The 25,897-nt window shown below is 38.1% G+C and overlaps 1 protein-coding gene across 6 annotated transcripts in view; it reads left to right on the top strand.

The window, feature by feature from the left end:
• Positions 1-25,897, top strand: part of grik4 (glutamate receptor, ionotropic, kainate 4) — a 389,008-nt gene that overhangs the window by 310,389 nt on the left and 52,722 nt on the right. For all 6 annotated transcript variants that reach the window (XM_079885109.1, XM_079885112.1, XM_079885111.1 and 3 more), the window contains 3 exons: positions 6,160-6,321; positions 11,327-11,479; positions 11,865-11,969. In XM_079885109.1, the coding sequence (XP_079741235.1) occupies positions 6,160-6,321; positions 11,327-11,479; positions 11,865-11,969 (420 nt within the window). The remainder of the gene's footprint in view (positions 1-6,159; positions 6,322-11,326; positions 11,480-11,864; positions 11,970-25,897) is intronic.

Raw genomic sequence — 25,897 nt, forward strand, 5'->3', positions numbered from 1 at the left:
TTGTGGCAGCAGTACTTGAAGTAAATGATGCAGCAGTAGTTTAAAAAATACTACTGTAAAAATGATGGTCCTTATGACAGTAATTGTAGACTTATCGCAAATATGTAGATTTTGTTTGTTCTTTTATTTAAACATTGTTAATGACATTGAATGAAATTAAACTACTTTACAAATAAATAAATATTAAATAATTTTACACTAGTTTTATTATTTATTTATTTTTATTGTGAAATATAATATAATATAAATATATCATCATTATCATATTCAGTAACCACTCAGGGGTGCGTTTCCTGAAAGCATCGTTAGCCAACTATGGTCGCAAGTTCTGTCATTATCAGCATAGTTCAATGAGTCGGTGTTTCCCGAAATCATCGTTTTAACGAACATTTGCAAACAGCATCGCAAAGTTGTGTAGTTGGAATGACAGCTCTCGACCTGTGGTTAGAAGCATAGTTTCTTGTTTGCATGACATGTGGACTTAATAAATCCTTATCTTGAGCAAAATAAGCAAGCTGACATTCAGTACAATCTGTATCTTTTATTTAGAATACATACAAAAGTAATTTACGTCTTTTAGTTTGTCAAGAGATTTAAAGCACCGTTTTTTAAGAGTGCGCATGTGCGAACGTGCTCTAGTATGTAAGAGCGAGCCAAAGATTGAATCTGGAAATAGAGCAAAATAACTGAGAAAAATTTGAAATATTCCTCAGATGCCATGTTCATAATTTATAGCAAAGCATCTAGCATTAATTCGATCTCAAACAGATGCATTAAAAGTAGTTATATTACTCCACCACCTGCGTGACATCATTAACGTGTTTGAACGACCAATTTGTGACAGTAAGGTATCAATGTATCGTACTATGGTAGTGAACCAGCGAGTTACGTCGTTGTACGGGAAACACACCACTGATCGATTCAGTGAGCTCATTATACGAATGATATTATTAGATTCATCAGATCGTGAGTCTTTTGAATGATTTATTAAAAGAACTGGCTCAAGTTACTCTATTGTTCGTGAATCGTAAAGTCAATAAAAAGACCTTAAAGCTACACTGTGTCATTTTTTTAAGTTGATTCTTTGCAAACAACACTTTGTTCTTTCAAAATGATATGTACTCATTAATGTGTAATTACTTATACCAACTAGTCAAGTATTCTTGTAAGTGTAGAATCTGCCATTTAGAATACATACGAGCGAGCCACTCGAATGGCGGCAGCCATGTTGCGCCTCCATCTTGAAAATACATGTGCCAAAGAGGGATATACCTGGAAATTCAAGCTTCGCCTTTCGCATTTTGACACTCAGTGGCACCTTGACGAATGCGAGGGGGAGGTTACTCACGACTGCCGGCAGATTTTAAATAACACGGCCACTGTAGGAGTTAAAGCGCCCTCGGAATGGGAGGGGCTAGAAAGTAATATTCAGTTGGTAGTCATAAACAATTTCAGAGAAAATCCTACACAGTGTAGCTTTAACTGTCTTTTTGTCTAATAACAGAGACAAAGATTTTCAGATTGCAAACTGACATTCATTACATGGCCAGTGTTATTTTAGTATTATTTACCGTACTATTAAAATATTTATCGATAATTTGAATTACTTTTATTTGTATATTTTGTGATTTTGTCATTTTTTTTATTCTTTTTTTTTTAATGTCTATTTAGCTGTAATTTATATTTAGTAATATTTAGTCATTTTTTATTCGTTTTTTTATTTTTTATTTATAATGTCTATTTAGCTGTAATTTATATTTAGTAATATTAGTGCTTCAACTTAAACCTATTTTATTTCAGTTAGTTACCAAGGCAACATTTCTAATTTTCGTTGTGTTTTTTTTCATCTAATATTTTATTTTATTTCAGCTTTATTTCAATTAACTAAAAAAATGATTTGTTAATAGGTTTAATTAAGTATAACAACACTACAACACGCAAATTGTGTTCATAACTCGTTTGTGCTGTTATTTGATTTGCATAATTTCTTTAGTAAATTAGGCGCTAAAACAGACTGCGCGAGCAAATGAACGGTGCTATTAGTGGACACAGTTCATTTTTAGTAAATGCCGAAGTATCTGCTCAGTCACACTTGCACACACTCCACACATGCTGTGGGATATTCGATGACCTTCCGTGTCACGTATGAGTGGCCCAAAGTGCGCCACAGTTAATGACTGGCTCATTTACACTGTCTCTGTTTTAATGAAGTATTAACATGCGCTCGGAGAGTAATTACAGGTCCGTTCCCGTTGGGCTTGTCAGACTGCACCAGGGAGTGCAGATGGAGGAAGGGTCAACTGTTCACACACTCTTATATGTTAATCAATATGAGACCATTTACAATAAAGGTTCATTTGCAAAGCGGCATTATGATTTGACAGCAGCATTACTCTGATGTTTTTTTCTTTATTATTTTTTTAGATATATTTATTTTTTGATGTACACCAGCAACAGATTGTAGCTTGCGGTATATAACATATTAAATATGTCTAAAAAATTGCTTGCTAATGAAATGTATTTTATTAATCACTTTTTTTTAATTAAGTTTAAAGTTTGAAGCTTTGCAGTGAGTGTGAGAGTTTTAAATAAAAGTTTTAGTGCTGGAGGGGCTAGATTTACATATTTTGATATGTCGTTTTGATATTTTTCATTTGTATTGAATCAGCCTTGCATCTGTGAGCGTGTTTGGACAGGGTTTTGCAGCATTGTGGTTGCCATCAAAGTAGAAGATGGGCTTTTATTTCAATCAAAAGCAGACATGGTCATCCTTTAATGGATCAGAGAGCCCGTCCCACCTGCAAAATAAGAAAAAAGGAGCTTCTGTTATCTACAGGAAGATTCAGCAGTCTTTCTCCCCCGAGTTTCCTCTGAAACAAATGTTCCTGAAGCACTGCAGTGCATTTTTGTCTCTGCACTCCCATGAAACTGTGCTCCCTCCTTTTCTTCCTGTCCTCTCGGCAAAGGCTTTAATCCCATGCAGTGTGTGCTACCCATGGCCTGGGTGTCTGTCCTCCTCTGGCTTTGTGTTTGTAATGAGAGGGCAAGATTGTGTTGTCTTTGATCTGAGGTGCTCCGGTCTTGCTGCATGCTACCTCGTGTAAGGCTGGGGATTTGCTATTGTGTTTCGGAATCATTCACTCACCTTCCCTGACCTCTTCTGCACACACAGCTTCCTGTTCTTTTTTTTAATCATTCTTTCTCAGCCTCATTTCATGTTTTTTTTTATTATTATTATTCTCACTTAGTCTAACCTCATCTCATTCTCTTCTCTGTCTTCGAGTCTCAACTAATCCTGTGTCTTCTCATCGAGTCCTATTGTGCGACTGTCTTTTTCACTTCTATTTTCTTTACGTTTTAGCTCATCATGTCTCTTCTCATCAAGTCTCGTTTCATCTCATCTGTCGTTTCTTGTTATCTAGTATCTTCTCATCACGTTCTGTCACCTGTCTTCTCTTCTAGTCTCTGCTCTTGTCTTCTCACGTGGAGCTGTGTTCTCCTGTTCTGTCTTATCTTCTTCTCTGTCTTCTGTTTTCACCTTGTCCTATCTTTTCTCATCTAGTCTCTTCTTCTCTGTTGTCTATTCTATTTATTCCGTTTCATCTCATTTCATTTAATATTTTCTCTTTTCTGTCATCTAGTTTCAGCTGATCTTGTCTCGTCTTATCTAGTCTCACCTCTTTCCATGTAGTCTCACCTGTTTGTCATAGTCTTTTCATTTATGTAGTCTCATCTCATTTTATCTACTCATTTCTCATCTAATCTTCTTTTCTTTGTTGTCTAGTCTCAGTTCATCCTTTTTCTTCTCATCTGATCTGATCTCATTTCATCTCATCTTTTCTCATTTAGTCATCTGTCATCTTTCAGTCCATTCTGTCATTTAATCTGTCAATATCTCTTCCCACAGTGTCCTCTCTTCTTTGTTGTCTACTCTGTTTATCCGTTCTCTTCTCATCTAGTCTCATCTTTTCACATTAAGTATTCTCATCTGTCATGTAGTGTAGTTCATGCTGTCTCGTCTCAGTCTCATTTCATCTAATTGCATCTCATCTCTTCTCATGTAGTCTCCTCTCTTCTTTATTTGTTGTCTTGTCTAAGTTCATCCTTTCACTTCTCATCTAATTTCATTTCAGATCATCTTTTCTCATTTAGTCCTCTTTTCTCAGCATCTAATCTGTTCGTTCTGTCTCATCTAGTCTTGTTTCTTCTCATTTCATCTTATGTTGTCTTCATGTAGTCCTCTTGCTTTTTGTTTTCTACTCTCAGTACATCCTTTCTCCTGTCATCTAGTCACATCTCATTTAATCTGATATTTTCTCATTTATTTCCCTCTTCTGTTATCTAGGCTCACTTCATTATGTATCGTCCCATCTAGTCCCAAGGTATTTCCTTCTCTTCTTTGTTGTCTCAGTTCATCCTTTCTCTTCTCATAGAGAAGTCTAATCTGGTCACTGAGTCTCATAGAGTCTCACCTGGTCTTGTCTCATTTCATTTCATCTAATCTCATCTCTTCTCATCTAGTCTCCTCTTCTTTGTCATCTAGTTTCAGTTCATCCTGTCTCTTCTTATTTAGTGCCATCTCATTTTATTTTATTATTTTTACTCGAATTATTTTTAAGTAATCTTGACGGTAATCGCAAGAAAATGGATCAGTGAGTCCCAATTCGTATACTATCCATCCTAAATAGTATTCGAAGATGGAATTAGTATGTCCCAAATCGTAGTATGTTGAAATGAGTATTCCAAAGATACCTGGATGGTCTACTTCTTCCGGTCAGAATCCGAAGTGCAGATCCGTGAACACTAATATTGCCCACAGCCAATCGCGCGTTGGACGAGGATTCGATTAGAACTACAAACTACAGACATGGAGGACGCAGGAGTCCAGCGGTTATGTAGAGAGGTTTAGATAAGGGGGTTTGAGTGATTAATTATCAGTATCTAACCTGACGAAAATGTATTTATTCAATGTTGTCCACATTATATTACATCTGCAGCAGCATTGTGAACTTTTGTAAATATGTTTAACCATAAACTTTGAAATGCATCATTATATTTAAATTGCAAATACATGAGGAGAGTCTCCGCATGAAAGACCCATGACTGGCAGATCAGCGTGCTACAACATTTCTCTCTGAAACATTAGGAAATTAAATTAGATTGAATGGAGGATTTTAACTGTGACAAGATGATTGACAGGGCAGTTTACGGTGACAGGATGCACGCGACAGAGCTGTCCGTTAAAGATGACGAAGTAGTTTGTCCCAAAGCTTGCCTACTCTTTTGCTACACACTCAAAAGTATGTACTTTTTCTTCACAAAAAGAGTACATATTTTTAGGGCGTAGTATAAGTAGGCGAATTGAGATGCAGCAGATAAGTAGCTATAATCAAATTCACAAATATTACACCATTTAAACATTATTCAGATATATAGGCTACTGAGTTACTAAAACTATCTTGTTTGTTCACAGTTTGAACGTTCTTGTTTCCATTTGTTTAATTTCAAGATCTGAGGTGAATTATCCATTGTTGCTTTTACAGCTACAAAGCTGAGAGCACTAAATGATATTCAGTCACATTACACGCTTTTAACATTAAATAAAGCACATAAACAGTACCTGAGATTATCATTGCCACACTTTGTGTTTGTTGTTCCAGCCGCGACGTGGCAGAAAAATAGGAACCGTTTCTAAAATAGAATCGTCGCATGTCGTCGTCGCGGCTGGTTAGGACAAAAACTCTGATTAACATGGAAAAGGTACCTTTTATCGCGCGTCGCGTCTAGTTAGGACACGGTGTCAGGGACATCTCTATTAACCTTCATCTGATGTACTACATGCGCCGGGACGCAGACTGACAACACTGCGGACCTTTTTTCACCCTCTTTCCCACAATCTCCAAAGTTGCCCTCATGGGATCTGAAGCACAATGGCTGCTGGGATTTGCTCTCCTAAGCATTAACTTTTGCTGAATTGAATTACTTGTCCCAGGAATTGGCAGAATTACCTCAGTACTTGTTAATGAGCCTGACGATATTGTTTTACTTCCTATGGGCATCATTAGGTTGTTTAGATTCGACAGGGGACCTGAGCTGGGCAATTTGATAAGAAGCACTCATGTTGGTGAATTAACTTGAACATTTTCTCTACCCTTGCAGGAATTCTCTCTGCTACGATTGGACGATTTAGCTGATCAGCGAGTCAACATCGTCGGGTTTTCAGTCTTCAACAGGACACATCCCTTCTTTCAGGACTTCGTCCTCAGCCTCAATCGATCCTGGCAGGAGAACTGTGATCATGCTCCTTTTGCTGGAACACCAGTAAGACAGAGGAACTCTCAGTTAAAGATGCTTTTGAATATGCATGGTTAAATCAATTTAAAGGGATAGTTCACCTAAAAATTCAATCTTGTTGTCATCTTAATTGCTTTCTTTCATGAAACACGAAAGGAGATGTTAGGCAGATGTCCAAGCAGCCTATTTCCATATGATAAAAGTATAGGGGAGCAACAGATTGTTGATCGCAGTTGTTCCATCATAGAGTGAAAGTTTATAATTTGGACGTGTTTTGCCAATTTGCCAATTTACAGATTAAAACAATTTTAAATGCGGAAGAAGAAATCGGGACTCGCACGTTATCTGTGCGCACAGCTGCACACACCGAATCACACGCAGAGAAAGAGGCGCGTTTCAGACAGCGCTCGAACACCGAATTGATTCCTCTTTCGCGTTTCGTTGCGGTTGAACAGACAAATACACACAAAATTATGGCAAAATACCCATCTCGTCAAGTATTTTCTCGGTTATGTCATAAGTGAACAGATTTTTAGGTCCGTGCATTCGGTCTTAAAGTGACTACTGTTGTCTGTGTCATTAATGTTAATAAAACAACAAAATACAGCTTTAACAAAGATGAAACTGTATTTAATTTCTACAGTGAACAAATAGTGTTATTTTGCATTTAGGCTTAATTATTCATTTCTGTACCTGAATACTACTGTTAAGGTCCTTGCACAGAGTCCGAAATTTTCGGATGCGTTTTTTCGTATTCGTCATTCGGTGGCTCGGAATTGTCAAAACACCTCTCAAAATGCTTGCTACGGATGCGAAAAATGGTAGAAAAGAACCCGATCTGAATTTTTTTTATGACGGACGAAAGTTTTGGAGGCGGTGTGTAAACATGATTGACACAATGTAAGGTCGTATTTATTTTTTAACGTGCGAAAATTTCGGACGAGAATTTCGAACTCAGTGTGCAAGGACCTTTAGACTTTGTAACTTTGTTATTGAGTATTCATCTCAGCTTTTAATTTGTTAATTTGTTTTGTTCTTATTTTATTACTGACTGTTCACTTGTTTTTAATAATGTTTTAACTTTAACAGTTAGGCTATTAGTTTTTGCTGTGGTATCGAAGATCATAAAACGAGCTGTAAGTAATAAATGAAAAGCAAAGTAGATGGTTTGTCATTATTAACTCCAAAAATCATCATAAAACCTATAAAAGTAGCCATATGTTCACTTTGGGCTACATTTATGATACTTTTTTTGTTCATTTTGGAGCTTGGCAATGTAATTCCACTTTCATTCTATGGAAAAGTAGCCTAGGTTTCCCCATGCTGCCTTGCGCATAGCGCGATTTTATTCACACTGCTAGGCAGCCTGGACACCATGGACCAGATTTTCCCCTCAAAAAGGGAACCAATCACAGAACGGGGAGGGAGCAGCAAGACGATGACGACGTCTATGCGACACACCGAAGCAGTTTGTTTATATCTATGGATCCAACATGGCATCAGACGCAAAGTTACCTTTCGATGCAGCCTTAGATAGTGTTCTAAGTAGTTTAGAACGCAAGTTTATTTCGTCTTCTTCCTCGTCGAATTTCTGTCGCTCTACATACGTCATCTGGTATAATTGAAACGATTGGCTATGAGCTACGTACAGGCGCATTTGATAGACATTCGTAGCGCCCAATAAACGGCTCTGGGCATTCGTAAACCACGCCTCAAATACGAGAAAATGAACATGTGGTTCCCAGACCACGTCTCAATGAGAAAGAGGTTAGACGTTAGCCAGGCTAATGGAAAAGAGCAGCTTGGACCTCAATCCTCTCATTTGTGGTTTTATGGAAAATGAGAGGTGGAACAACAGGGTGAGTTTTCAATTTTGGTTGAACTATCCTTTAAAAATAGTCCCTTTCCATGCTTATATCTGTTCCAGGGGTTTTCCAACTGTGGGTTGCAGTGTGGGAAAAGTTGGGTCACACAAAGTCACTTGGCAGCAGTTAAATTTGCGTTTTATTGAATGACACAAACACAGTTTAGACTAGGGCTACACGATATAACAACATTAAATAGAATTATCAATATTGCTTAGTGCGATTTTCAGACTGAATAGGCCACGATTTTATTTTATACCTGTAAATATCTGCTGGGTGTTTTGATACGCTCGTGCAACTTGTAATAACAGTGAGGGTCTCAGAGTGCTGCGGTTCATTATTAAGCGACTCAGGACGCATTATTAATGAGAAGAAGCTTGTTCACTCCAATTGCTGTGCTGTATTCTGCATGAGATTGCTTTACACCAGAGGATTCAAATGTTGCGAAAGGCTTTTTCTGGTCTGTTCAACGCAGCGCTGTTGTCTTTCAGAGACATATAAAGAGTACATTGTTTTCGTTCCTTTGTGTGCATTTGGTTACCAACCAACACATAAGAACTGTCTGTAAAAAGCATTTCACATGTCGTACACAAACGGAACGAACATGAGAGCACCACAATGAGTTTAACAACACTGTTTCAAGTTTTTATGCACATATTTCATATACTCTTTAACGTCTGCAAATGAACAAATTAAAACGTAAATATTAGTATTGAAATTTTACAGCTGTACTATAACATTTTTTTTTTTTTTAATTAAATACTCGATTTCTGTCATATCAAACTTATGATCAAGATTAAATTTACTGTAATGTTAATTTTTTTCTAGATTATATTCCTCGAATGGAAAAGTTTGGGAACCCCTGATCTAGTCCATGTTCTGAAAAAAAGTCATTTATTTGTAACTCAAAGATGCTCTGTTAATTAATTTGGTACAGCCTTCTACCCATGTCCTCTTGCTTACCTTGAAACCGAGGCTATGGCTCTATAATTCATCACACACAGTCACACACTCCCCCTGAGGAGTACACACACCCTGTATGTTCATGTCAGCCCAGTTATTCCCGTCACTTTGGAAATGAAAACATCTGTATAATGTATTATTCCTCATCTCAGTCTCAATCAAACATCTAGGGAAGCTTAAAAAAGCTATCAAAGATCGGTCTGTAACACTTTTCTTTATCTGATATGCACAAGTAAGTTGTAATAATTCATTTTACATTTTTGTGTTCTAATTTAGCTGCAGGGGGGACGTCTTTTGAAAAAGAAATGCCTACTGCTTTTAGAAACTAGTTCTGGTTGCATTTCTCATTTAATTAGGTCTAATCTTTAATTAATCAGAAGATGGTTTGTAGTTTGGCAGACAGATGAGAGACAGGTCTAAACCCCACAGTGAGACTCAGCTCTGTGTTACAGAAATGGCCTAGAAATGCAAAGCCTAAACTAGCTTATTCTAATGTGCTTGATATGGAAGGCAATAACCAAACAGATATTTAAGCCCTGGACTTCATTAGCAAAAGACTAGAATGGCTGGTCTGTGAGATTAACCAGCGAACCTGCATATCTGCCTCAGTCGCCAGCGCACACATATTGTCATTCGGCATTCGCCTAATGAGAGCAGCCAGGACATTTCCCTGTATGTGACCAGAATAGTTACTGTGTTTTTTTTCTACAGAAAGGAGAGAAACGTAGGCAACAGCATTTACACAGACAGCTATTTTTGTCACAAACTCATTCAACCATCCCTCACCACACACATATCCCCAACTCCTCTGCTGTGCTGTTCCATAATGCAGCACAACATATCTCTATATTTCAGAAAGCTTTAGCACCAAAGTGATGTCAGAGGAAAAGGAAACTCCACAGCCTGTGCTGCAGTATATTAACACACCATCTGATGTAATTAAAGTGGTCAGTAATTCAGTTCCAGGGGGCTGAGGGGGCAAAGTGGTGGCTGTATAGTGCTGGTAAGTCCCGCCCATCCGTAAAACCCCACTGGACCTCTAGGTTGAAAAATCGTCAATGCAAGTGAATGGGAGAAAATAATTATTTTCTGGTCCCGTTTGAATTGTGCCATGAATGTGAACATATGTTGTCTGTGAATTTTTTATATAATTTTTCATGTTACGAGTTTGACAGTATATGGTATGATTCTTCGGCTAGCAGTTGTGGAAAAGACATAACGAGAAAGACTACATGTCGCCTATGTGACGTCACCCCATAAAGTTGACTTACCCGTGGTTTTCGCCAACCTCAACGATTTTGTCCTCTCCATGAAAGAAGGCGGTGAAGTGCACCAAAGACACAGTCATGTTTAGCGGGATCCGTGAGCTAGTGTCCGTGTGCGAGTGGTGGTGACGTTTCAAACGCGTCGAAAGCAGCGAGGAGTTGTAGTCCACAAAGTGCTCTCACACAAAGTCTACCCGTATCAAACTTCTACCCGCTAAATTGTAGCATTCTTTACACGGAAAATTATTATAATTAAATTAAAATAAAATAAATAATTATATATAATAATATTGTTTACTAGCTGTTAATATATGCCAAATATCCACTGTATTGTGATGTACACTACTATTCAAAAGTTTAGGGTCTATCTTTTTTTTTCTGAAGGATCATGTGACACTAAAGACTGGAGTAATGATGCTAAAATTTCAGCTTTTTCGTCACATGAATAAAATTACATTTCAAAATTGTACATTTTAAAAATATATTTTTAAATTGTAATTTTTCAAAGTATTACTGTACAGTGTTTTACTGTATTTTTTTTTATCAGATAACTGCAGCCTTGATAAGCTTTAGAGGTAGAAATGTTAGAAATCTTACTGAGCCCAAACTTTTGAATGGTAATGTATTATATATTATATACTTTGTTTAATTAAGCACTAGTTTATGGTCTATGGGGTTTGTGGTCTATTTTCTTGTAAGTCAACTAGCGATCCCAAGATCATGGGTTTCATTCACATACATATATGTTTTTGCCAGTAAGTCATTTAAATAAAAGTATCTGCCAAATGCATAAATGTATATTCTACCTGAAATATTTATTTCTATGGCTGAACACTTTGATCATGAAGTGTAGGCTATATCTGTCTAGCATCCTACAGTTTGGCTGTATTGCTTTGTTTACTCTGTCTATGTGTTTACGCTAATGTATGTGTGTTCCAGCTTTCGTCAGCGCTGCTGTTTGATGCCGTACACACAGTGGTGGCAGCCGTGCAGGAGCTCAACCGTAGCCAGAACGTAGGAGCCACTCAGCTCTCCTGCAAGTCCTCAAAGATCTGGGAGCACGGCACAAGTCTGATGAACTACCTGAGGATGGTAAGAGCCGCAGGGATAGCCCACAAGCTGCCAATCACCTCACCTGCTGCTGTTGCAGGCTCATTCATCATTTAGTTTTTGCTCTCTCTACCCACAAACCCTCGTCAGAACTGCATCCTTCAGCAGAATGTGTGAAACGGAGACACTGTGTCTTACTCAGCCATTAAAGATTAACGACCATCAGCTTGTCATTACTGTATCATCCTATGCGTGACGTACAGCGATCTATATATGCTTCCTGCATTGTGCAAACGCTTCCAGTGAGGAGCTCAGGCGTCCATGTATCTCTATAAATCGATACAGCACTGAGGGTTTGTGTGGCTGTGATCTGAGATCACATGACACCCCCAGGCATTAACATGTCTCTCTCTCTCTCTCTGGATAGGTAGAGTTGGAAGGTCTAACAGGCCACATCGAGTTCAACAGTAAAGGCCAGCGCTCGAACTATGCCCTCCGGATCATGCAGAACAGCAGGGATGGCCTAAGGCAGGTAAAGTAACTCTCAGCCACACCAGGCCATTAGCAAGAGGTAAAACTTGCCATTTTCTGTGTTTACGCTTCTGTCTGCCAGGAACACAATGAGATTTCCTGTCCGTGGTCACACAGATGTGATGTAAAGGTGAAGAAATCCTCTAAATGCACATTGTTTTTTTCCCCAATCCTCAATCAGAACACTTGAGTGGAAATGTATAGGAAGGAAACTCTGTATTTCATTGCGCCCAGCAGGGTCAGCCAGACCAATTGTGATGAGATTATTGTTAATTAGCACTTTCGTGCTCCTGTGATTCTCACTGGCGGGTTTGGATGTAGATTGAATTGTTATTGTAGCATGAAGCGGGGGCTCTCGCAGGTGTGCCATCTGCTGTTACGACACACAGAAAATCAGTGGGAAATTTAAAGAAATAGTTCCCGTCAAAAAGTACAATTCTGTCATTATTTACTCACCCTCATGTCATTCAAAACCCATAAGACTTTCGTTCATCTTTGAAACACAAATGAAAATATTTTTAATGAAAAGACATTTCTGACCCTTCATTGAAAGTCCATTCCATTGAAACATTGACATTTAAAAAAAAGACTATCCAAGTCTTCATTATTGTTTTATATGATGAACAGATTTAATTTAATTTACTTTTTATTCACATATAAATATTGATCAACGCACATATAAACAGAAGCTCCAACGTGTTTGCGTGAAACGTGAGAACAAACCTCATTGGTTCTCCTTCGTCAAACAGGCAAATTTCAAACTAACTTTTTAAAGCATAAAAGGTTGGAGGACTTTCAGTGGAGGGACAGAAATGTCTCAAGTTTTATAAAAAATATCTGCATTTGTGTTTCAAAGATGAACAACAGTCTTATGGTTTGTAACGACATGAGGCTGAGTAATAGAATTATACAGGTAGACTACCTGACGAAGACCAAAAAGGTTGAAACGTTGTTAGTCCATTATTAAAATAGAGTTTGACAGCATAGTGGCAGTGTGCTTTTTTAAGGCCTGGGTTATGCACCTACAGTACTCTAAAGATTTTTTTGGATGAGGAACACTGTTTTTGTGTCGCACTCCACTGATGAGATTTGAGTATTAGTTTTTTTAATCAAAGGAAGATTGATTCATTTTTTATTAGGAAGATTATGAAAGATTCGTCTTAAAAGATTCTCTTATTGAATATGTACCCTCTCTTTGCTCAGAAAAAGGAGATTCCAGAAAGGACCTGACGAAGACCGAAATAGTCGAGTTTGAGAGCATTGCTGTATTTTGTTCTTATTATTCTAGTAATAGAATTACTCATAGAATATAAATTACTCATAGAGACATTATAGAATAAAAATTTTCATTCATTTTCACACACAGAAACCTCTGAAGTTAAGTGAGTTTTCTTGTTTTCCCCAGAGCTACGTCCAACAACACGGTTAGATCGCTTTCCAACTTTAAACAGCCATTTAGGATAAACTGAGTTGACGGCTGACTCTTGTTAGCTTTGTCTGTTTCTATATACAGTATGATGGAGAGAGAGAGAGAGAGAGAGAGCAGAAGGGTAGCGCTGTCAAACTGCAGGTTGGTTTCTGAGTGACACCACATTTCTTGAGCCTTTGTGACCGTCACCTTGTGTCACTCACACACACTTTTTGTATTGCTCTTTTAACCTTTTGAAACACTGCCAACTTTCTCTGTGGACTGCTCTTGTATGGAGTGCTCTGTGATTTGTAATGGACAGATGGACATTCGAAGGCCACTTTGTTCACTATTCCAGGCATAACTGCAGAGATTGGACTGGCAGCTGGTGCTCACACCCAACCTTATTAGTTTCACAAAGACATCACTGTTTTTCTAGAGAATAATATCCGCTGTCTCAATTTGATGTAATGCATCTGTCACTTCCTCGGTCTGGCTCTTTCAGCGTGGCAGTGCGGTCCAGCTGGACAGCAAAGTTCATGCGAATGTCACCTCACTGTCCTAACCTAGCTCCCCCTGCCCATCATTCTTTTGAATTTTTTGTGCACTTGTTGTTGTAAAAGACTTAAAAGCATTCAGGCAGAGCTCACAATATCTGTTTATCTTAAAGGGGGGGTACCATGGTGTTTCATGTATTCAGAGTTGTTTACAGTGTTAAAGAGATGGATTCTCATGTTAAACATGGGCAAAGTTTTAAAAAAATATTTTGGACGAATAACGGAGAATTTCTGTGCTGAAAATCTTACTTCCGGGTTGGTACAAGTTTCGGCTGGGTTTTTTTTTATCGTGGATCTAATGACGTAGATAAGAGTGGAACTCCTTATATGAGCATTTCTCTCGGAAAAGCGCGCCCGCGCGCACGTCGACCAGAGGAGAACGAGACCGCGCACATCAACGCGCTTCAACAGGAAATCATCGGCAGCCAGCGCTGCATAGGATTTGTTCAAGAATGTCTCCAAAAAAGTGTGTTTTTGGATGTGAGGGAAAGCTTACCGTGTCCAGCTTTCCAAAGAACCCAGCGTTACAGGAACAGTGGATGCCGTTTGTTTTTCCGGGGCAGCAACGGAGTGTAGGAAGTGCGGTTGTGTGTTCTGGCCATTTCAGTGACGAATGTTTTATTAACAAGGCTCAGGTCGACGCTGGATTTGCAAATCGTTTGCTATTAAAACGTGGAGTGGTCCCAGTGATAAAAGACTCCATTCATGTAAGTACAACTGGATCAGATTTCTGTCTTTTGCTGGAAATCAAGCACTACCGCTTGACTCTATAGCTCCGCCTCCAGGACCTCGGCTGTTTCCGGAGAGAATCGGAAAGCTGTATTTTTCTTTTATAAATTTAATAAAACTAAACACTTTTTTGAGATATTAAGGATGCACTACTACTCTATAGGTACTCAAGATTAACATGAGATTAGGTGAAACTGTGCATGTTATGTACCCTTTAACGCACACGTTCTCGTGCATGAAGCAGGTTCGGTTGAGCTTCTGTTTATGTTCGCTGATCAATGTTTATGTGTGAAATTAAATATGTTCATCATATAAAGCGATCGAGTCCCTTCAGAAAATTTGTACTAAACCGCTCAATTTTTTAAACCGCAAAAGTTTTACGATCTCTTTCTTAAGTTTTTGAAGCGTCAAAGTGGTAGTTTCGTAGCTGTCTGGAGGGACAGAAAGGTCTCAGATTTCATTAAAAAGTTCTTCATTTGTGTTCCGAAGATGAACGAAAGTCTTACAGGTTTGGAACGACATGAGGGTGAGTAATTACTGACAGAATTTTCATTTTTGGGTGAACTATCCCTTTAATGATAGACATTCACCCACAAATCTAAACGGAGGCTGTTTTCACTAAATGAGTGTCAGTGTGCAAAATACAGCAGCTGTGTTTGAATGGAATACTAGTGTAATGCTAATGCTTTCTATTGTATAATGCTACACACATTACACATACTGCACACTGCAAGAATAGTAAGAGTATGCTATTTCAAGCCAAACCAGAAACATAGCCAGGTACTTGGAATCATTTTGCTTTGTTAAGCCTATAAATTAGAAATTAAAAACTTATGAAGCAGCACAACTGTTTTTAACATTGATAATAATACTAAATGTTTCTTGGCACCAAATCAGCATATTAGAATGATTTCTGAAGGATCACGTGATACGGAATACTAGAGTAACGATGCTGCAAATTCAGCTTTGCCGTCACAGGAATAAATTACATTTTAAAAATATGTTCAATTATTATTATTTTTTCAAATATTTCACAATATTACTGTTTATTCTTTATTTTTGATCACATAAATGCATTCTTGGTGAGCATAAGAAACTTCTTTCCCTAATCTTTGAAACTGTAGTGCTTCTGTTTTTTAAACAGCTTCCATTTTAATCATAATGATAATGCTAAATTAAATACAGTATAATATGAATTAAAAGTAATATTTCTGGTTTGGTGTCAATGAAGGGGTTTTTGAACTGTACTGTGCTAACCGTGGGAACACCTAAGATAAAAATAAAATAAAAAATAAAGCTCGGGAAAAACCACAGCAATGTACATAAATTAAATGAGAATGCTAATGTCCATGAGACAGTATTATGTTTTTTTGTGTGTGTGATTTATGCTGTGAATATACTGAGATATTTAAAGCAGAATGCTCCCTCAACGCTCTGTCTCAGATTAACAGCTAGTAGAGGTATACGGATGCCTTGGCAACAAGTCTTGAGTGAAGCTGCCAGGATTTATACAAAGACATGTGCACACATGCACACATCCACGAAGGCACATGCTTTCCCTTTTCCACATCATATATTGACAGATGCTTGGGGCTCATATCAGTTTCGGAAGCTACATCAACACCCTCTCTACTGAGAATCCATGAATCTTCACTGAATTGCAGGATAAACAGAAAAATGATGGGACGTTGTGGCTAAAAGGAGAGTGAGCGGAAAGTAGTACAGCACTGAGAGCCGTTTTAAGTCTAGATTTATCCGTCATGTCCTGGAGCAGTTGGCAGAGCCGATCCTAACCAGTGGACATTGGACAGATTGGCCCACATGTGTACTTACGTTTTCCTTCTGGATGGTGGTATGGAGGGAGGAGAGGGAGGTGGACATATGAAGCTGACCACCACACACTATTGGCACATCTAAATTAAATTTATCTGGCAAGCAACTCACATATGTGAACTATTTCGCACTCAACCAGCACTGCAATTTCACATCAGTTTCTGCTTGAAAGATGCGTATCAAACCCAGCCTGGATGACAAGATGGCTGCACTGCTTTTCATGCAGGTGTCATTAAACCAAGCATGCCTATCCTATCTGTGTGCCAGTGCTTAAGGTAGACTGGTTAATGAGAGCTTATGGAACATCTCCACACTTCACTGATGATTTTACACACTGCCAACACTCTCCGAGACGTTTTTGAGGCACATGGGTGGAAGATGATATGCTTCTGTGTTTTAAAAAATACTCTAAACTAATTATTCAGTGAATTGGGCAGTAACATCACAAAATTAATTTAATCGAGAGAGCCCTTAAAATTGCAGGCATGTTTAGTATATGTACATCCAGCCATCAGCCATCATTCACTTGTTCTATGTATGGTTTGTTCTATCGTTCTATCTATCTATCTATCTATCTATCTATCTATCTATCTATCTATCTATCTATCTATCTATCTATCTATCTATCTATCTATCTATCATCTATCTATCTATCTGTCTATCTGTCTATCTGTTCATCCATCCATCTATTTTTCTATCTTTCTGTCTGTATATCTCTCATTCTGTCTTTTGTTCTTTCTTTCTGTATATGCTTCTTTATTCTATCCTTTCTTTATGTCTATACTTTCTATCTTGCTTTTGTTTTTGTTAGTTCTATCTATCTGTTGTTAAATTGTTTTATCTATTGTTCTGTCTATCATGCTATTGACCTTATTCACAGCAGTGCCATCTTTTTAATGGGAATGAAAGCTAGGCTATGAGGGACAGACATGCATCTCTTCAATGGGCTGTACTGTTATTTAATGTGTTTTTGGAATGTTCTACTCATGAAACACTGGAAAAATATCTTTCCAAGAAATTTCAGTTGACAAAAAACTCCCGACAATATAAGGAAAATGGAAAATTTTAAGTAATCTAGGAGATTTATACAGCTTTTTACAGCAGATGCCATTGGAAACATGGCAAGTCTATACCTCACAGCCTCACTTTCATACCTGTCATGGCGCTGCTCTGAATAAGGTCTATGGTTCTGTCTCTCTCTTGGTGTATTTAAATATTTTAGTGAATAAAAGTGGAGTTTAAGTAGAGGTTTTTTTCAGTGTTTCTGCATGAATATGTTTATAGATATCAGTGGATGCATGGCCCATAGAACCTTTTTGAAACTGTGTATCTGAGGAAATCGGTGCATGTGACTGGCAGAATTCCAAATATAAAACCACTGCTGTCGAAATCAGAGCGTTCATGCAGCCTTAAATACACAAAGTTACTGAAATCTGTCATAACAGATTTATTTTAGCTTTCATAAAGCTGTTTTTGCCTTTTAGCTTTTTTAAACATTGCACTTCAGAGCTTGGCCAATAATTTAAGGAATTTCACTATTTAGTGCATGGTTGTTACTTATCTTAAAAAGTAGTAAAGGGAGGTTGTGATGTCACAAAAATGGTGAAGATTGAGCTGATGAGTATTTAGTTGTGTTAATAGTTTAAAAAAAAAAACTTTTTTACTCATATATATTCTATATGTGATATTTAATGTATGTGATAGTCAGCAGTTTATTTCAGTTTTGCTTTTGTCAAAAGTGAAATTTAAACACTAACATTGGATATTAAAAATGTCCAAAATCATTTCATCTGCATCTTTCAATAGCACAATGACTGCCTGTTTTTCTACGAAACAAGTTCTAATGAACTCGTTACACAGCGATTTGAGGGAGCGATCATACTTGATAGCTAATTCAAGTGCTCAAATGAACTTAATTTGATAAGAATTTTGGAGGACAGTGAATGAAACCAAGCATGACTTGTTGGTCTGGTACTAATTTTGCTTTGAGTGTGAGAGGATATGGGTTCTAATCTATTTATTTTTATCTTATTTTTTTTTTTTTTATTTAATCAAAATTGCAGCTGTATATCTGTAGATGTACAACAGTGGGAATTCATCTATTTGCATTTTCCTTTTAGGTTTTATTAGAATGGATAGCGAAGTTTCTGGCCGTTTGGAAAAGGAATAGATTGGAGCATGTGCTTTAGAGAACATTGCTTGTTGTTTTCTGCCACTAATACCAACCGCAACAACTGCCGAGCAAAACAATGTAACGAATTCCTCTCATTATTACACACACAAATAAATAAACTCCTACTCAACAACTAGAGTGTTTTCTTGTGTTTTAGACCGTAATGGACACATCCCCATGTGAGCTATTGAATGAAATGGCCTATCTTCCACCTGTCCCCACTCCCCATATGATGCATATGGCTTATTAGTAGCTTTTGGGAGCAGTGACTTGAACATTTGTCTTAGTGCTGTCTAAAGTAGTTAGCCCACTCAGCATATCATTGAAAGCCAGAAGATGTGCGCCATTAAGAAGGTCACCTCAGACTCGCTGTATTCCTCAGTTTCAGCAGCACGTTCCCCGTGGCTTCTCTTGTCTGATCTGGCATGTTCTCTCCCACTGCTCTGCCATAAGCTCCACCAGTCATCTCCATAAAAAGACCCCATTAAACATGTCCACACCACACAGCGATCAGCTTAGCAGCCTTCGACTGGCATTCTCACCCACGCGTTTCCTCTCTCTCCGCTAAACGAGTGATGAAAAGACTAGTTCATATTTTCAAGAGAATGCGCTTTAATTCAGGACACTGTATGTTTATCTTTTCATGAGGTAATGAGCAATATCAACCAAGCTAATAAGGAGTCAGTGCTTTGCAATCGTGGGCAGATGTTGTCCTCCAATGGCCTGTGATGTTTTCACTAAATGGACGATTTAATTCAGCCAGTTCTGGGATGAAGATGTTGTACAGAATGGAACGGACAGAATTATGATGGGACACCTTTTCAGTCTAAAATGGGCTCTGGCCAAGGACACGGTATAGAGAGTATTTGTCTGTTGTGCACTTCAGAGATGATGTGGCGTGATCTCATTGACTTTGCCGTGCTCCGTACACTAGATAGTGTAGCCGCTGTGTCCCAGGGCGCAAGCCTAGCGGAAATGCCCTTCAGGATCCATGAGAAAGGCGGCTGGTTTGTTTGGGCACCCCGCCAGCCTGTGTGCCCTTAGAGCAGCGATGCAGCGAAAGCATGTTTGCAGCGTTGATGCAGCTTTTTTAAAACCACCCACATAATTTTATGCATAAACACACACTCACCTCTAGCCCATTTTCCCAGCAGGTCTCAGCCTTGCATCTTTCTCCCTGGGTTTGCAAGAAGCGATTGTCAATTGTCTTTATTTCCCCCATCGATAGCATTGCAGGCTATTAATTAGCCTGAGCTCTGTGGAGCTTAATAGCAGTCAGAAGCTGGCTGTCAGAGCCGCGCTGCTGTTTATTTGTTTGTCTCTCTTGCTGCGGGGGGTTGGTCTGCTCACACCAGCGCAGGCCACTCTTGACGATTTAGTAATTAAGTTTAGTAATAGAAGTAGTTAATCAAGGCCTGAGATTATACCACCTGCAGCGGAGGCCTGCCAGCAGGGAGGATAAGCTCCTCTTCCCTGAAGGAGAGGCTTCAACTGTTGGATTTTTCTCCTGACGTGTGCAGGCCGCGTCTCCCACCTCGCATTTGTCGCACTTTGATTCTCCCCTCAGCGGCAGAGCTCATCTTCTGATTAGACAGCATCAGGCCCTGGACTTATCACTTATCTCACACTCCCTTCACATTGTGCACATCAGTTTTAGGGAAGCTAATTTGAAAATGTAGCTTTGCTTTTTCTTTTTTCTTTTTTTTTTTTTACTTAATTAGGTAATATTATTTGATGTTGGCACATTTGAACGATTGGTCACTTTTTATTGTGTATTTTTTGTGTAGTATACTTTTTATTATGTATTTTTTATATAATTTATGTTGCTGACTTAAATTAAAAGTCTTGAACCACTTAAATAAAATTAACTGTCCAATTAAACCCACAATGAACTGAATGTATTTAAGTCAGGGGCCGTATTCACAAAGAATTTTAAGGCTAAAAGTAGCTCCTAACTGGCGAATTTAGGAGCAACTCCTAAAAATAATGGGCGTGTCACTCCTACCTTTAGGACTCCTATTTTTTTTTGACTAAGAGTAATTCACGAAGCATTTTAGCCGTAAAAGTAGCACCTAAGCCTGGGACAGCTTAAAAGAAGTCGAGAGGACTCCTAACTCACTAAGACCTATTCACAAACCGCTTTTTGTGGCATTCCACGTTGCGATGTTTTGAAATGCGTATGCGGTGGCTATAGGAGCTTCCAATCGCGAGGGAACAATTTTGCATTGTAGGCATAACTATGGATGCAATAACGCAACAACAACCAAAACTAGGCTACTCATTGCATGTTAATTGTAACGTTTCATAGTGAATCAAATTAAAATGTTCTTCTCTTTGCAAACGTAGGCAGAGGCATATGTGACAGATTAATTCAATAATGTTGCAAAGATATTGCATCAATCCATATGTTTCATTAGGCTATAGTCTATTTGTTTTGCCTTACTCTTTATTCATTTAGGCTAATAAGGCTATTTATTCAGTTATTCATCATCTTCCGTCCTTCGCACTATTTGTGTAGCGCACGCATTCTCAGACCTGTCACCTGTCACTCATCATCATAGGGGAGGTGTTTGGAATCATTCCCGCATTACAATCATCAGCCAATCAAGGTGGTCACTTCAGTCAAGCTCGTGCATGAGTAATGACGTCATCCATAGCCACGAAGACTCACTCTTACTTTAGGAGTTGTCATTTTTCTTTACTAAGAGTAGGTCTGAAAGGCGTTGTGAATAACTTTTAAGAGAAAACTCCTAGCTAAAATATTTTAGTGCGATTTAGGAGTACTCCTAGTGGTAAGATAAAATGCTTTGTGAATACGGCCCCAGATCTATAAATTCAGTTTAATGTTGGAAAGTTCATTTTAATTAAAAGCTTCAAGGCTTTTAATTTGTATGTTTTCAAGACAGCAGAGAGACTAACAAGTTAGTAACGTGAATAATGTTAGAATGATGACACTAATAAATAGACTGACAACATCTCATCTGACAGAAGATACTGAATCAGGCAACGCGTTTTTCTCAAACGCAATTTTACCTTAACTGTGTCTGACAGACGTCAACAACTAGAGTCAACAACTTTCACGCACGTCTTTCAAAATAAAAGACTTGCATCACAAAAACAGTTAGAAACGTTTTTTGTTATGGTTGTTGTTGTTCCTTGGACTACACACTCCATGACCCACTCAAAACGGTCTTGCGACCCAGCAGTTGAGAAACACTGATTTAAATTATCAAATCGAATTTTTCTGAAAGAACTGAATCACTTTGATTATTACTTCAATTTGTTTGGCTGTAAAGCTGTGTGTAGAGAACATTTTGTTGCATATTTAATGAAATATTGCACTTAATAAAGATAATGGACAAGACTTATATGCACAGGTCATCTGAATGAACTGATTGTGTCTGATTATTGTAAAACTGTATTCGCCATACAGTGAAAAACATTAACATAGCACTTTGCATTGCTTTACTGCTTTTTGCTTGAAAGGTTAGCTTGCTACAGTTTACATTTTTAAGAAACCAAGCACTGTCATGCTTTTGATGAATGTAACTGGTAGCATTGCTAATCTTAGTTTAGTTTCTCCCCAACGCTGATACACACTCACAGCAGGTTGTTTTAGCATACACGGCTATTTGAATTCGATTATGTTCGCCTGGCTCTGTTAGCTTGCTCTTCCTTTTAACTGATTTTTTTTTGTTTTATCCTCCCAGCACGAGACCTCATTTATTAGGCCCGTCTGTGTCTTGTGTGTGTGTTTATCAGAGTGGCTGAAGACAACAGTAGTCGCTAAGCTCTGTCAAGTTTGCACCCCACGTAGAACATTGGAGAGGAGTCAACACTTCTAGACACACGCTGGGAGTTAAACTATGAATTCGCTCCTTGTCTTGAAAGATATCATGCCATACCAGCTGGTTTGGCAACAGCCTTGCAAATCAGCTTAAGAGCCGTCGATTTAGACCATAAGGCACAAGTTCCTCACATTTTAAAGCATTTAAAGAGCTTCTTAGGGTGACATTTTTATTTCCAAAGTACCCATTTCTCACATACTATACAGTTTGGTGCCAATATAAAAACATGTTTCTGACAGAATTTGGAGAAATGGAAGTTGAGGAGCATTTTGAGAACTTCAGCATTATCTCAGATAGAAATCATGAATTACCCGTTTATGTCTTCATCCGAGCGGCAATAAAACTGTCACAGCAGCCATAACATTCCTTTGTAATGTACGCAATTTGTGTCAGTGCGTGAGCCTGCCTGGGGAGAGCAATAACATGTGATGAAATATGAAGGAGAGGGTTTGCGAAGGCCGAATGATCAAAACTCTAGTACTGTAGGAGGTAAACGAATGAGAGGTATTTGTGAGTAAAAACACATGTGATGTCAGGTCTCTTAAAGGCCCCGATATACTTCAAGCGAAATTGAAGAACGAACTAGTGTGATGTAATTTCAAACAAAATAAAGAAGTTTGTCTGGAATTGGTTTCTGGAGTTCAAAAGCGAAATTTTCGGAAAACTACAATTGGTCCATGGTGATTATGTAATAGGTAGGTGTGCTCCGAGACCACACGTGGAAATCTTTTCAAGTTGATATCTTCTGTCCAGTCCGTTGAGGTCAGACTCAAGTAAAAACATGAACACGCTGTGTGTTTATAGTAGAAATTGAAGTTGTACTTCTAATTAAAACCTACTTTGACACTGTTTTTCATATTTAACTCTTTCCCCGCCATTGACGTAAAGTTTCGTCATTTATGAGAAAACACCTCCCCGCCATTGACGGAATTTTCTGGCTTTCTGTATTTTCACTGTTATATGGTAGGGGCGCTATGACACATCTTCTGAAAGAGTACCGAATCTCCTGATCAAAACACACAAGAAGATGCAAAAACAAGCAATATCAAATGTCATAACAAAGCTATAGGACTGTGCAAGCTTTGGGGTTGTTGATGGACTCGATCTACTCCTCTATGTTTTAATCATCGTTCTGAATCTGATCTGGATGTAGTCTTTGACAAAAATGCTTTTTGTTCAATATATATATATAAAAAATTTTTTTTTTTTTTTTTTTTTTTTTATTAAGTTTGCCCACATTCAAGTGTTGATAAAAAACAATGCATGAAGCTAGAATAAAACAGATTTTTATTCTAGCTTCAGAAGTAGAGAAGTGGAGGGTACAGAAGTAGAGGGTCTGTTCTTTCTTTTGATATATTGCATGTTCAAGAATTGAATACTGTAAAGTGGCTTGCTTTAATGCAGTCTATTTTACAAAGTGGTTTATAAATAAACGTGATTTGAGATTATGATCAGATGCTTTCATAACTGTTGTTTTCTCACTATTGTTGTTCACATACTGTATTTACATATTCCTCTAAACGCTACACCCAGCAGTGTGGGCGACGTCGGGATGTTCACTAACAGTATATTGCTGCAAGGGTATTTCAAACTTCTTTTTACCCCTAAGCAAAGAACATAAAAGAACTTCACTTTGAGTATATAAGAGTATATAAGGGCCTTAAGAGTGTGTTTTTTCCCTTTGAGCTTTTACCTGGTCCATCATCTGGCCTACGAATCATCCTCTGACCTTGTTTTTATGGCTAATTGCTCAACACAAGCTACATTTTTAACACTGCAGATGCTGTGTTCTGCTCCTGAGAAAATGAAGAGTGAAAGAAAAACAGATAAAGAGAGATGAGAGTCTGAAAAAGTCCAGAGGTCATGAGAGCCAGTAACTACGCTTACTTGAAAAGAAGCTGGAGAGGCACGCAAGACTTGTCTGCTTTTAGCAACGGACATTAAAGCCAATATGTTTGTATTCAGTGAGTGTTTTGGGTAATTAAAGTGAGGGGGGTTGTGTGAACGTGGTCTTGCAGAGGACAGATAAAGACTGTTTGATTGTAGACCACATGGGAGTCCTTTATGTGTCTTTGCTTTTCTGTGTGGACTTAGTCTTGGCTGTATAGAGGGATAAATCAAAAGTAGTACGAGAAGCTACTTTGTCCAATTAAGTACAGTTCTCTTATAATGTTAAAGTTTCCAGAAACAAAAAATGTTGGGAAATTTTACATTTATTCATTTAGTCGCTTTTATCCTAAGCAACTTTTGAAGAATGCAAACAAGCGATTCATCTAAAGAGTCAATACGAGAAATGCTATTAATACATAGTTTCAGAATACCATCCTTCAGGATAGTAAAAGGTAGAATAGGGAAGGATTAAGGATTAGTGAGAGCATTGGAGAAGGCTGCAGTTAAGTGCTCATGAAGAGAGGATTTTCAGCTGTTTCTTGAAAATTGTCAAGGATTCGGCTCTCCGGAGAGGGTTGGGAGGACATTTCACCAGCAAGGAACAGTGAACGAAAATGTTCTTGAGAGTGATTTTATGCCTTTCGGAGGCTCTTTGAGGGCACGTAAACTTGTAAGAGAGAGGGTAGGTAGGAGGGCGCGTAGCCCGTGGTCAGCCTGCACCATTTTCTACTCTCTCTCTTAACTTTTTGTTGTTGTCCTAACCAGCTGTAAAGGCAACGAACGACAGGGGATTCTATTCTATTCTTATCTTATACATATCTTATTCCATTGTGCATGAGAGAGGGAGTCTGCCCACATGCTCTTCTGATTGGCTGTGATTTGTCATTGCTTTTGTCACATCTTGTAGCCCTGTCATGTCTGGTTAATTTGCTTGTCACTGGAATCTTGTCACATCACGTCTGGTTATGACACAATGTTAGATCTAAACAGGTTTTTTTTTCGCTTCTGCACCTTTAATATGTCTTGAAAAATTATGCTTGTTATGATTGGCTAATCATTTTGTATGTAAAATGCTGTAGTAAGATGTGATATTGCCATTCATTATTAAGTGCTGATGGTTGTGAAAGTGATACCATGACACATTTGTGCATCTATATAGATGCAGGATTGGTTTTCAGGACATATTTTAATTTTACTAACTTCCTTCTTTTAACTTAATCTCTTTTCTCAGCTTTAGTCTTAAAATGACTGTAAATGTACTTTTCTGTTTTTACTACCCCATACAAATCATCCAAAACCGATATAAATCCAATTTACTACATATAAATTATGCCAAAGGCATTACATAGTCCTCTCCCTCTCTTTTCATGGGTAAAAATCTAATATGCATTAAAGAACTCTATATGAAATACTAGTTCATACTATAATACTATATAATATGAAATTCTAGTTCAATAACTCTTAAATGAACTGTATTATAATCAAGGCCAT

The sequence above is a fragment of the Squalius cephalus genome, assembly GCF_949319135.1.
Source record: "Squalius cephalus genome assembly, chromosome: 11".
In the NCBI taxonomy this organism is placed as follows: domain Eukaryota; kingdom Metazoa; phylum Chordata; class Actinopteri; order Cypriniformes; family Leuciscidae; genus Squalius; species Squalius cephalus.